The following is a 13,570-nucleotide window of genomic DNA, read 5'->3' as shown; positions in this document are numbered from 1 at the left end:
CATGTTGGCCTTCATTGCAAGAGGATTTGAGTTTAGGATCAAGGAGGTCCCACTGCAGTTGTACAGGGCCCTGGGTGAGACTGCACCTGGAGTATTGTGTGAAATTTTGGTCTCCTAATTAAAGAAAGGGCATTATTGCTATTGAGGGAGTACAGCGTAGGTTCTGCCAGTTATTTCTCAGGATGGCAGGACTGACGTATGATGTAAGATTGGGGCAACTGGACTTGTATTCGCTGGAATTTAGAAGCATGAGAGGGGATTGTATAGATAAATATAATATTCTTAGAGGATTGGACAGAGTAGATGCAGGAAAAATGGTCCCGACGTTGGGCGAGTCCACAACCAGGGGTCTCAGATTAAGAATAAAGGGTAGGCCATTTAAGACTGTGATGAGGAAAAATCTTTTCACCCACTTGTGAATCTGTGGAATTCTCTGCCACAGAAGGCAGTGGAGGCCAATTCACTGGATGTGTTCAAGAAAGAGTTAGATTTAGCTCTTAGGGATATGGGGGGAAAGCCAGAATGGGGTACTGATTTTGGATGATCGGCCATGATCATATTGAATGGCGGTGCTGGCTCGAAGGGCCAAAAGGCCTACTCCTGCACCTGTTTTCTATGCTGCTACCTGCCACTTTTAACACATTAACTCATCTTATCCTTGTCTAATTTCTTTTTCAAGACCAATTATCTTTTCATAGTTCACCAAAGTTAACACCACTCCATGTTGTGACATCATGTCGATTCATTTTCTGCTGAGTAAAAGATGATGAGACAATGCATTCTCGACTACACATCAATCTGCAGCAGACTAGCACTCACTGTGGTCTGAGAGCCTGTCCTCCGCACTCCATCAGCTCTGATTCTTGTCACCAGCTCCATCCTTTGATGCCGTTTGATGCACCTCCCAGACTGCAAATGCAAACACATCTGTCTACTGAACAGATGTTTGATAGAAGATAGACACAAAGTGCTGGAACAACTCAGCGGGTCAGGCAGCATCACTGGAGAAAAAGGACGGGCGACATTTCGGGTAGGGACCCATCACCTATCCTTTTTCTGCAGAGATGCTGCCTGACTCGCTGAGTTACTCCAGCGTTTTGTTTACCTATGGTATAACACCTATGGTATAGATGTATAACACAGCAAAGAGTAGCCGGAAGCCAGAGGATTGGGAAACTTTCATAGGACAACAGAAGGAAACAAAACGGGCAATACGGGCTGAAAAGATGAAGTACGAAGGGAAGCTGGCCAGGAGTATAAAGAAGGACAGTAAAAGCTTCTTTAGATATGTTAAGGGAAAAAGAGTAGCAAAGTCAAATGTGGGTCCCTTGAAGGCAGATACGGGTGCAATTATTATGGGCAACAAGGAAATGGCAGAAGAGTTGAATAGGTACTTCGGATCTGTCTTCACTAAGGAAGACACAAACAATCTCCCAGATGTACTGGAGGACAGAGGATCTAAAGGGGTAGAGGAACTGAAATAAATTTTCATTAGGCGAGAAATAGTATTGGGTAGGCTAATGGGACTGAAGGATGATCAGCAATGATCATATTGAATGGCGGTGCAGGCTCGAAGGGCCGAATGGCCTACTCCTGCACCTATGTTTCAATGTTTCTATAAACCAGCATCTGCGGTTCCTTGCTGCACAATTGTTTGACAGTATTGGCACACGTGCCAGTCTCGATTAACAAATCACAAAGTGTTGGAAGAACTCAAACAGCATCTGTGCCAGAAATAGACAGATAACGTTTCGGGTTGGCACGTCTGAAGAAGGGTCCCGACTGAAAATGTTGCCAGTCCATTCCTTCCCCAGATGCTGTCTGCACTGCTGTGTTCCTCCAGAACTTTGCGTTCAGCTCAAAATTCCTGCAATTGCAGTTCCATGGGTCTCTTTTGTAACAAATATTTACAGCCTTTTTTAAAAGAAAATCAATAAAAATTGGAGCATTTTCAGAAGCAGCTCTAAGCAGGTAATGTCGTCACTTGCACATGACATTGCACAAATCAGAAGAACGCCAAGGTTCTCTCAACAGCAGCAGGAGAACAGTGAAGCCAAGTAGATGGTCTGTCTGTCTGCACTCTTGATTAACTACATTCTGTCATTCCAACTCTTGAAATGAACAAAATTATTTGGAATGTTGCTGTACTTTCCTGGGAATCCCACTGTGCCCAGCATCTGTATTCTACTGTGTCACTACCGTGACTGGCTGTTCTTCTCTCTCATTATCTATACCAATCTAACTCAAGCTCCTGGCATGATTTTATTTTGTCTGCACTCCATCATTGCTGCCAAAGGCAAGTTTTATTTATTTTTTTAAATGCGTATTGCACAAATCCATATATTCCTGGTTTACTGATTGCCAGCAAGTTAGATGGGCATTCGAGGGGGAATGGTGTGCGATATTGTGGGTTTCCTTATCATGGGGATGGCCAGGACTCTTTGCTGATAGCTTTATTAGTTTAGTTTAGCGAAACAGAGTGGAAACAGGCCCTTCAGCCCACCAAGTCTCCACCGACCAGCGATCCCAGCACACTCATGCTATCCTATACACTCTAAGGACAATTTACACTTATACCACGGCAATTAACCTACAAACCAGTATGTCTTTGGAGTGTGAGAGGAACACACGCGGTCACGGGGAGAACGTACAAACTCCATCCAGGCAGCACCCGTAGTCGGGATCGAACCCGGGTCTCTGACTCTGTAAGCGCTGTAAGGCAGCAACACCGCCACTCCACTATTCCTTTCCTATTGTTGGGCTATCATCATCTTGCTGCAAACATCTCAACTATAGCCACAGTGTCCCCTACCTTGAGAAATAACAGCGGCACAATGTCACAGCAATAGAGTTGCTGCCTTACAGCGCCAGAGACCCAGGTTCAATCCTGACCACGGGTGCTGCCTGTACGGAGTTGGTACGTTCTCCTCATGAACGCATAGGTTTTCCCCGGCTGTTCTGGTTTCCTCCCACCCTCCAAAGACGTAAAGGGCTGTAGTTAATTGGCTTCAATAAAAAATAAATTGTAAATTGTCCCTAGTGTATAAGATAGTGCAAGTGTACGGGGGTGATTACTGGTCAGTGTGGACTTGGTGGGCCGAAGGACCTGTTTCCAAGCTGTATCTCTAAAGTAAAGGCTTTAAGTGAGTAATTCGTCGCATCTTCAATGTATTACAGTGAAAATAATCAATTGGTCACAAATGTAAATGCTTCATCAACACTCGAAGCACCAGGGGTGAATCATTGCCTTGATCCCTTGATTAGTTGATTCATACATGGAATTTGCTCTAGTTTATCACTAATTACAAATACAGAATATGAATGGATTGTATGATATTTTTGAAAAGATTGAAAACCTGATTAGTCATGTAAGCAAATAAAGTAAGACAATAAACAATAATATTTGACCTTCATATTTACATTAATTTTATTAATTTCATGTGTTGATTAAGGTCATGTTGCAGTTGTATAAGACGTTGGTAGGAACGCATTTAGAATATTGTGTTCAGTTCTGGGCACCATGTTATAGGAAAGATATTGTCAAGCTTGAAAGGGTTCGGAAAAGATTTACGAGGATGTTGCCAGGACTAGAGGGTCTGAGCTATAGGAAGATGTTGAGTAGGCTGGGTCTCCTTGGGGCTCAGGAGAATGAGGGGTGATCTTATAGAGGTGTATAAAATCATGAGAGGAATAGATCGGGTAGATGCTCTTGCCCAAAGTAGGGGAATCGAGGACCAGAGGACATAAGTTCAAGGTGAAGGGGAAAAGATTTAATAGGAATCCGGGAGGTAACATTTTCACACAAAGGGTGGTGGGTGTATGGAACAAGCTGCCAGATTAGTTAGTTGAGGCTGGGATTATCCCAACGTTTAAGAAACAATTAGACAGCTACATGGATAGGATAGGTTTGGAGGGAAATGGACCAAGTGCAGGCAGGTGGGACTAGTGTAGTTGGGACATATGTGGGCAAGTTGGGCCGAAGGGCCTGTTTCCACACTGTATCACTCAATGACTCTAACCATATTTCAGAAGTGGAGTAAAACAAGCTGATGCTATTGTTTATGTCCAGACCATTCTTCAGTGTGAAGAAGGGTCTCAACCCCAAACATCACCTATTTCTTTTCTTCAGAGATGTTGCCTGGCCCGCTAAGTTACCCCAGCTTTTTGTGTCTATCTTCCGTTTAAACCAGCATCTGCCGTTCCTTCCTACAGAAGGAACTGCATATGCTGGTTTACAAGCGAAAAAGACACAAAGTGCTGGAGTAACTTAGCGGGTCAGGTAGCATCTGTGGAGAACATGGAGAGGTGACATTACATCTGTTGGGACCTTTCTTCAGACTGATGTAAGTGGGGGAGAAAGCCAGATGGGAGGACGGGTTAGCACTAAGCAGGGCGGGTAATAGGTGAACACAGGCGTGGGGGGCGGGGGTCGATAGGCAGATGGTTGGACAAAGGCCAGAGACGGAAAAAAAGTGTGAGACAAAAGAAATGAAGAGTTGTCTTTTTCCCAAGGATTTTTTTTCCTCTGAACTTTAAGTTCCCTGTCCCAGAGAGCTAAGGACGCAGCATCACTGAATATATTGGCAGAGATTGACAGACATTTAATCTACACGGGAGGCACGGATATGGGAAAAGAGTGAAAAGGTGGTGTTGAGGTCAAGGCTGGATTAGCAATGATCTTAGTGAATCGTGAAGCGGGCACAAAAGGCTTTTTCCTGTGTTCTTATGGTGTAATTCTGTTGCTATTCTCAGTCCCAATATTTCAAATGAAAATCTTAGTGCTGTAAATAGATGGTGTAATTGTGTAATTTACATTGCAATCAGATTACATGCGAAAAAAATGTATTTATTAGCTTTTGAAGTCTAATAAATGGAGAAGGAAATGTCCACATAATCATTGAATAAACGCACTTAGATACAGATGATAATGTTACAAGGTAAATATTGCAAATCTCTCATTTTACGATATATTCTCTTCACTCTGGGATGTATTTCATTTTCTCTTTCCCTTTTGCTTGCTCAATTTTTGTCAAGGTTGTTCGAACCTTGGTGCTATGATTGTAGGGTTGTGAATGTCATGTGGTATTATTCAGAATGAGTTGCACAGCAGTACAGTTGCTGCCTTGCAGCGCCGGAGGCCCAGGTTCGATCCCGACTACAGGTGCTACCTGTATGGAGTTTGTACGTTCTCCCTGTGACCGCATGGGTTTCCTCCAGTTTCCTCCCATACTCCAAAGACGTACAGGTTTGTTGGTTAATTGGCTTTGGTAAAAATTGTAAGCTGTCCCTTGTGTGCAGGAAAGTGCTAGTGTACGGGGTGATCGCTGGTCGGCGCAGACTCGTTTGGCTGAAGTGTTCGTTTCCACGCTGTTTCTCTAAAATCTAAATTCTCTAGGAGACATTGTAGAATGCCTTGAATTAGAGATATTCCAGGTTCTGGCCATCTCTAATCTTGTTTTGATTAAGAGAATCCATGTTTTCCCAAGAATGCTGGTTTTTACACGAGTCGCGTTGATGATTTAGAAAGATTTAGGATTTCACTTTTGGCAATGGCGATGGTGGCATTTTTAAGATAATTCTATATGCATGTGCATTTTGAGCAATGACTACAGATGCCAATTCATATTTAATGACATGAGATTCAGTGATGCTTGCAAATAGACCTCCATTTACCCTGGGAGATGCCTGAGGTTTCACATCTGAAGCTGCTGTGTGGGGAAACACGGGGGTGGGGGGCAGAGGTTCACAGAGAAGGATTGTTGATGCAGTAAGAATACTGATGGAACCAGGGTCCATTTAGTTTGGAGATGCAGCGTGGAAACAGGCCCTTCAGCCCGCGGAGTCCATGCCAACCATTGATCACTTGTTCACGCTAGTTCTATGCTATCCCCACTGCACTCATCCTGCACTCTCGGATGCAGGATGGTAGACAGCTCTGGTAGGCAGATGGTAGGCAGTACAATTTACAGAAGCCAAATACCTACAGACCTACACGTCTTTGGAACTGTAGCACCTGCTGAAAACCCACGCGGTTAAAGAGAGAACATACAAACAGCACCTGTAGTCAAAATCGAACCTGGGTCTTTGGCGCTGTGAGACAGCAGCTCTACTGCAGCACCAATGCGCCCCCCCATATCCTCCATGACTCCTATTAGTCCTATAACTCATTAAAAGTATGAATGTAACAGTCACTAAAAATTAAAGTTGCAACGATATTAGAAATTCTCTGCCTCTTTCCCTTTGTTTACACTCATCCACATGTGGACCAAAATGCCCCATCTGCACTAGTCTCACCTGCCCGTGTTGGGCCCATATCCCACTAAACCTTTCCTATCCATGTAACTATCCAAATGTATTTTCAATGTTGTTATAGTATCTGCTTCATTGACCTACTCTGGCAGCTCATCCTATATTTCCATCATCCCCAATGTGAAACCATTGCCGCTCAGTGTCCTGTTAAATCTTCCCCCTCTCACCATAAACCTATGTTCTCTGTTTCTTGATTTCCCTACTCTCGGTAAAAGATAGTCCATTAACTCTATCTATTCCCCCTCCTATGGTCTTATACACCTTCAAAAGATCACCCCTCATTCTCCTGCACTCCAAAAAATAAAGTTCTAGCCCACCTAACCTCTCCCTATAGCTCAGGCCCTCAAGCCCTTGCAACATCCTCATAAAACATCTCTGCACTCTTTCCATCTTTACAACCTCTTTCCTATAGTAAGGTGCCCAACAAACTGAACACAATACTCTAAATGCGACCCCACCAATGTCTTGTACAACTGCAACATAACAATCCAACTTCATTACTCGATACCCTGACATGAAGGTAAATGTACCAAAGCGTTCTTGACTGCCCTATCTACCTGTGACGCCACATTCAAGGAACTATGTACTTGCACTCCTAGACCCCTCTGCTCGACAGCACTCCCCATTACTTTGAAGGTCCTGTCCTGGTTTGACTTCCTAAAATACAATATCTCGCACTTGTCTGCATTAAACACCATTAACCATTACCCAACTGATCAAGACCCAGCTGTAATTTTTGATAACCATCTTCATCATCTACAATACCACCTACTTTGGGTGTCATCTGCAAAACTCATTAATCATGCCATGTACGTTCTCATTTAAATCGTTGATATAAACCACAAACACCAAAGGACCCAGCACCTATCCCTGAGGCAGACCACTAGTCCCAGGGCTCCAGTCCGATAAACAACCTTCCGCCCTTTGCTTCCTTCTACATAGCCAATTCTCTATCCAGCCGGTTAGCTCTCCCTGGACCCCCTGCGATCTTCTGCGATTTAACATTCCAGAGCTGCCTACCATGCAGAAACCTTGTCAAATGGCCTTGCTGTAGTCCATATGGACAATGTCTACAGTTTTGCACTCTATTGCTGTTTAATTGGTTTATCCCCTCCTTCCTTTTTAAACAACGGTGTGATGTGAGCTTTCATCCAAACCCTCAGAATTCTCCCAAAATCACACAGTAGGAAAATAAGGGTCAGAAAGTCTGCAAATTCTTTTCTTACTTCCAAAGATGCTGACTTTCCTTTTAAATATTGGCAGCATTTTCTGCTTTTATTTCAAATTGCCAGCTTCCAAAGTATTCTGTTTCTCTATGAAATGGAAACTGTTCCAGGTGATTAATCTCCTCTTCAAAACTAAAAATGTTTTCCGATAAAAGTGTTCGTGCACCAATAAACCATCTTTAAATTTAATTCACAATAATTCTATTATTAATTGAGTTTTTATTAATTATTTATACAAGATAAATGAAGTCAAAACATTTCTGCTGACGGATGTTATAGAAAGCTGTTTTCAGCACTAAATCTATTATGAAATTCATTTTATGAACAAAACATCCTAGGAAATTGGTGTGGTCTAGAGACATTATGCATTTTAAGATTGGCAGTCTTTATATTAGAAATAGAAAAAAAACTTAAATTATTTTTTTAAAATGTCACTGTGTCAAGGTAAGATGGGGGAAGATGCGCTAATGCCAGGGATACAAGGATGTGAACAGTGGAATTAGTAGGACAACTAGTAGAAGAAAGCAAATGGCATGTTGGCCTTCCTAGCGAGAGGATTTGAGTATAAGAGCAAGGAGGTCTTACTGCAGTTGTACAGGGCCATGGTGAGACCGCACCTGGATTATTGTGTGCAGTTTAGGTCTCCTAATCTGAGAAAGGACATTCTTGCTATTGAGGGAGTGCAGCGCAGGTTCACCAGGTTAATTCCCAGGATGGCATGACCGACATATGATGAAAGAATGGTTCAACTGGGCTTGTATTCACTGGAATATAGAAGGATGAGAGGGTATCGTATAGAAACATATAAAATTCATAAGGGATTGGTCAGGCTAGATGCAGGAAAAATGGTCCCTATGTTGGGGGGATCCAGAACCAGGGGGTCACAGTTTAAGATAAGGAGTAGGCCATTTAAGACTAAGATGAGGAAAACCTTTTTCATCCAGAGAGTTGTGAATCTGTGGAATTATCTGCCACAAAAAGGCCGTGGGGGGCAATTCTCTGGATGTATTCAAGAGAGAGTTAGATATAGATCTTAGCGTTAACGGAATCAAGGGATATGGGGAGAAAGCAGGAACAGGGTACTGATTTTGGATGATCATATTGAATGAGCTGGCTCGAAGGGCCAAATGGCCTAGTCCTGCACCTATCTATGTTTCTATGACAACCAGGGTGGGGGAGGATGGGGGTAGAGAGGGAAGGAATGCAGGAGTTGGCTGAATTAGAGAAATCAATGTTCCTACCTAAGCTACCCGAGCAAAATATGAGGGGCTGTTCCTCCACTTTGCGTATGGTCTCACTCTGATCTATTCCTTTTACAGAGATGCTGCCTGAGTCGCTGAGTAACTCCAGCATTTTGTTTCTATATCCGGTTTAAACCAGCAGTTGCTAGCTCTGCGGTTTATGAATACATTGACTGTCACTTAATATCTCCGTCTTTATTTTGCTTTGCAGCGTCAGGCAAAAAAAGGACAGTCTTCTTCGTAAACAATGGATCGGAGGAGCCAACCTGGTCAAATGCAAGCCTTGTACTGGGGTGCACCCTGCCTCTGTCTGTGGGTCTGATGGCCACACTTACTCCTCTAAGGTAGAAGACTTTGAATACTGCACATTAATGAAATTATTTATTTCCTCGTGCTTCTAATCTAGGTGTAAAATGTTAATAAAGTAATTTAAATAGTTAAAGGAATTCTCTGCCACAGAAGGCAGTGGAGGCCGATTCACTGGATATTTTCAAGAGAGAGTTAGATTTAGCTCTTAGGGCTAACAGAATCAAGGGATATGGGGAAAAAGCAGGGACAGGGTACTGATTTTACTGATCAGTCATGATCATATTGCATGACGGTGCTGGCCCAAAGGGCCGAATGGCCTACTCCTGCACCTATTTTCTATGTTTCTATGTTAATGGAAAGTTTCTGAAATACAATAGTTTTTTTTTAAAGAGAAACTTCATGATTATTTATGTTTCCAAACAAATGTATTTAAAAGTGAATCTGTGGAATTCATTGCCACAGACGGCTGTGGAGGCCAAGCCAATGGATATTTTTAAGGCAGGAATTGATAAATTATTGATTATAAAGGGTGTCAGGGATTATGGGGAGAAGGCAGATAAATTCTACATCACATATGGACCCCAAAGTAATAATTCACACAGCAACAGGCTGTCTGAAAGTAGCAATGGCCATCCAAATGATTGAAAGAATGCAGTTCAGCATTATTTAATTCATCTGATGGGATTTGGACGTTAATATTCTTTGTGTATTGCAAAGGAATTCCTCTGAATCTGTAATGTGCAACTTTAATTGGAAAAATCCGGCTTTCAGATAGTGAGGAGTGTTATTATAGAAAATTGGCCTCAAAGAAGGAAATGCAAATGAATTATTATTTTTACATTTGCATCGGGTAAAATATTTTATTATGCTATTATAATGACTTCCCTCAACTCGAACTTCACTTTGTAAAATTTATTAGATCTTATGATATATTTGCCTTTGATTTGGTTTGGACTCGATTGCAATGCAATGCATCTTAATTATTTTGAAAGCCTATGTAGCAACCTTGGAATCTTCGAATATATTATGCACGATGTTTTCTGCATGAGGATTTCCGCATGGTTTTCTGTTAAGAGCTTTAAATTAATAAAGCCTGTGCTATTCAATGTATGAACACTTGTTATTTCCTGCAGTGATTGTTCGGTCTAATTGCTGTGACATTTCAGCAAGCTGCCAGTGTTTTGTGTGTTATTTCATTTTATGCTATTAGCTATTTTCAGTATTTACTAGAGTCCATCCATTTGTAGTGATGCAATATTGATTCTTAATTTCCAATATACATCATTTGTTTTTCTTTGCCAGATTTTGTCTAAAGGATTTTATTTACGTCCAATAATTTAATTGATGCTTTCCCATGTGCTTTAAATTTTTTTATTTCGCCAATATACTGTAACATCATTCCTAATAGGGCCTAATTCCATTTACTGCAACACGGTAATAAATTGTTTTTCTCTAGGGATACTTAAGATGCTTAACGATTGCCAAATTATTCTCCATTTGCCCACCAAATGTTGGCTTTTCAATTATTTTTTATATGTTCAATATATTGTTTGTTTGTCGGGCGACACGGTGATGCAGCGGTAGAGTTGCTGCCTGACAGCCCGGAGTACCAGGTTCAATTCTGACTCGGGGACCTGTCTGTGTGGAGTTTGCACGGACTCCCCGGGACCATGTGGGTTTCCTCCACATTCCAAAGATGTGCGGGTTTGTAAGTTGATTGGCCTTTGTAAAATTGCCCCTAGTGTGTGGGGAGTGGATGCATGTGGGACAACATAGAACAGGTGTGAACCTTGTTCCGTGTGGACTCGGTGGGTTGGAGGGCCTAATTCCATGCTGTATCTCTAAACTAAACTAAACAGATAAAATGACTACATTTGAGAGAGAAACATCCCCAGGGAATGCACCTCCACCTGGAATATAGGATTCAGTGTGAAAAGGGGGATCATGTTACAGAGAATCGTGATGTGGATGGTTTTCTGGAATCACCACTCCGCCATGATGTGAGTGTTGTCTATATCTCTTTTTCTTGGCAATGATTTGCAAATTCTGTAACAGCAAATTTCCACAACCCAAATGATGCGTGGTTTGCCTGTACTTGTAAATCTCCTCTCAAAGCTTATTGGTTCAGATCCTCACTCTAGATCCTCACAAATTTAGGTGGGTTTCTGGAGAATTTATTTTGTACATGTTAATATTTTGGCGATCTGGAGAGGTAGATGTATTTACATAGAAATATTGTTTCTTCATGCTCATCCATGCCATATCGATCTTTTTATTATTGGGAAATGAGACCACAAATCAGTCATAAATGTGATCACATTGTCTTGATGCAGATTGGTTTAGACAAGCATGAGGCACAAAGCAATAAACAATAAATAGGGACATATTATGGTCAGATAATTATCCCACCACAACCTCACAACTTTTCATCTTTCCTCTTTAGAGGACACTTCTTTTGGTCACACTGTTCACTGTTACCTTGTGCAAATACCAGCGCATCTGTTGCTCCATAGTCTCCCTATTGTTCCTGATCCCATCATTTCCGGAAGCACGAGCTAAAATCCTGTGGTCGGCAAAGAAAATAGCCTAATATTTAGCTAATTATTTTGCCCTTCCAGGAATTGGACATTTAGACATTAGTCTATGGCTGCATGGCCAGCATTCTTGATTAACATGGGTGTCAGGGGTTATGGGGAGAAGCAGGAGAATAGGTTTAGGAGGGAGAGATAGATCAGCCATGACTGAATGGCAGAGTAGACTTGATGGGCCAAATGGCCTAATTCTGCTCCTCTCTTATGATCTTCTGATCTTCTTCACCTCCTCTGGTCCCATCAAAGTCTTTCCTGTACTGAACTGATCAGGATATGTATTTCCAAAATTTCCTCTTTTTATTTAAGATTTCCAATACCTGGGGCACTTTGGTTTTATTAATTTTTCCTTTGCTTATCTTGGCAAAGATCCTCAGCGTTACAATCTGGTTTTGTATTAATATTGGGGTGGAAAAACAAAATTCAGCATCTTAAGTATCTTGAAACTATTTGTAATTTAGCCAATACATTGGAATTTTATACCATTTACCATGTTTCAGTCAGGCCAAGTTAATGAATACTCACGTTCCTGCAACCAAGTTGGCCTCTGAAAATCAAACAGATTCTCATGAAAAGTAGATAGCAGAATACATTTCAAACAAATCCTTTGATCTCTGCTGCAGTCAGCATATAAGAGTCTTAATGTAAGCAACCCATTTAATTCTGTTTGAGTATTCTTGACCCCGTAAATAAATGGCCCCTAGCAGAAAACTCCTTCACGAGTGGCACAGAGGTAGAGTAGTTGCCTTACAGTGCCAGAGACATGGGCTTGATCCTGACTACGGGCGCTGTCTGTATGGATTTGTACCTGTTCCCTGTGACCGTGTGAGTTTTCTCTGGGTGCTCCGATTTTCACCCACATCCCAAAGACGTGCAAGCTTGTAGGTGAATTGGCTTCAGCACACTTCGGTGTGTCGGATATGAAGCTGGAATAACATAGAACTAGTGCACAGGTGATCGATGGTCGGCATGGACTCGGAAGGCGGAAGGGCCTATTTCCACGCTGTATCTCTAAACTAAACCAAATTAAGTCATTAAATTTGCAATCTTACGTAGAGAGGCCATAGAAGGAGAGGCCGGCATAGGAAGCAGCAAAATATTAATATTTCAGTTTGAAGAAGGATTCCGACCCAAAAGGTCACCCACCCTTCTTCTCCAGACCTGCATGATGGTGCCTGACCCGCAGAGTTACTTCAGCACTTTGTATCCACTCGTAAAGATGTTCCTTTGAGGCAGATGTTGAGATAGAACATGTTACAATGAGGCGGGATGCTTCTGGAGATGGTGATTTGAGCTATAGGTGAGCAACAGAGTCATGATTCCAAATGCACTGAGAATGTATTTACTGAAAGATGTCCATGCACAGTATACAGGGATCCTCAACATGAAGGGGTCCTAAACATGAAGGTAAAGAATATGTATACTGGCCTTGACTGATTACTGTGTTGGTGGTTTAGTGAAGTCATTCTTGATGTGTCGGAACGAAGGCTACAAAGTATCAGTTGCCCCACAAATACAGGGATGGCCAACTTGTCTTTCATGGAGGATAAAAGTTGTTTTTTTCCATTTTCCTCTACTCTCTCTGCATCAATGACTGCACCCCCACTGACTCCTCTGTCGAGCTTCTCAAGTTTGCGGACGACGCAACCCTGATTGGACTGATCCAGGATGGCGAAGAATCTGCCTACAGACAGGAAGTGTCACAGCTGGTGGCCTGGTGCCATTGTAACAATCTGGAGCTCAATGCTCTTAAGATAGTGGAATTGATAGTAGACTTTAGGAGAGCTCACCCCACTCACCATCAACAGCACTACAGTCACATCTGTGGAGTATTTTAAGTTCCAGGTAACCATCATCTCCAAAGACCTTAAATGGGGCGCCACCATCGACTGCACAG

General features: G+C 42.2%; 1 protein-coding gene across 1 annotated transcript in view; it reads left to right on the top strand.

The window, feature by feature from the left end:
• The window catches only part of LOC129701762 (testican-1-like), a 381,487-nt gene that overhangs the window by 292,007 nt on the left and 75,910 nt on the right, over nt 1-13,570 (top strand). The window contains exon 5 of the mRNA XM_055643175.1: nt 8,988-9,120. Coding sequence (XP_055499150.1) covers nt 8,988-9,120 — 133 coding nt within the window. The remainder of the gene's footprint in view (nt 1-8,987; nt 9,121-13,570) is intronic.

Source organism: Leucoraja erinacea, chromosome 11, assembly GCF_028641065.1.
Source record: "Leucoraja erinacea ecotype New England chromosome 11, Leri_hhj_1, whole genome shotgun sequence".
Taxonomy (NCBI): domain Eukaryota; kingdom Metazoa; phylum Chordata; class Chondrichthyes; order Rajiformes; family Rajidae; genus Leucoraja; species Leucoraja erinaceus.
This window is presented reverse-complemented; position numbering and strand designations above follow the sequence as displayed.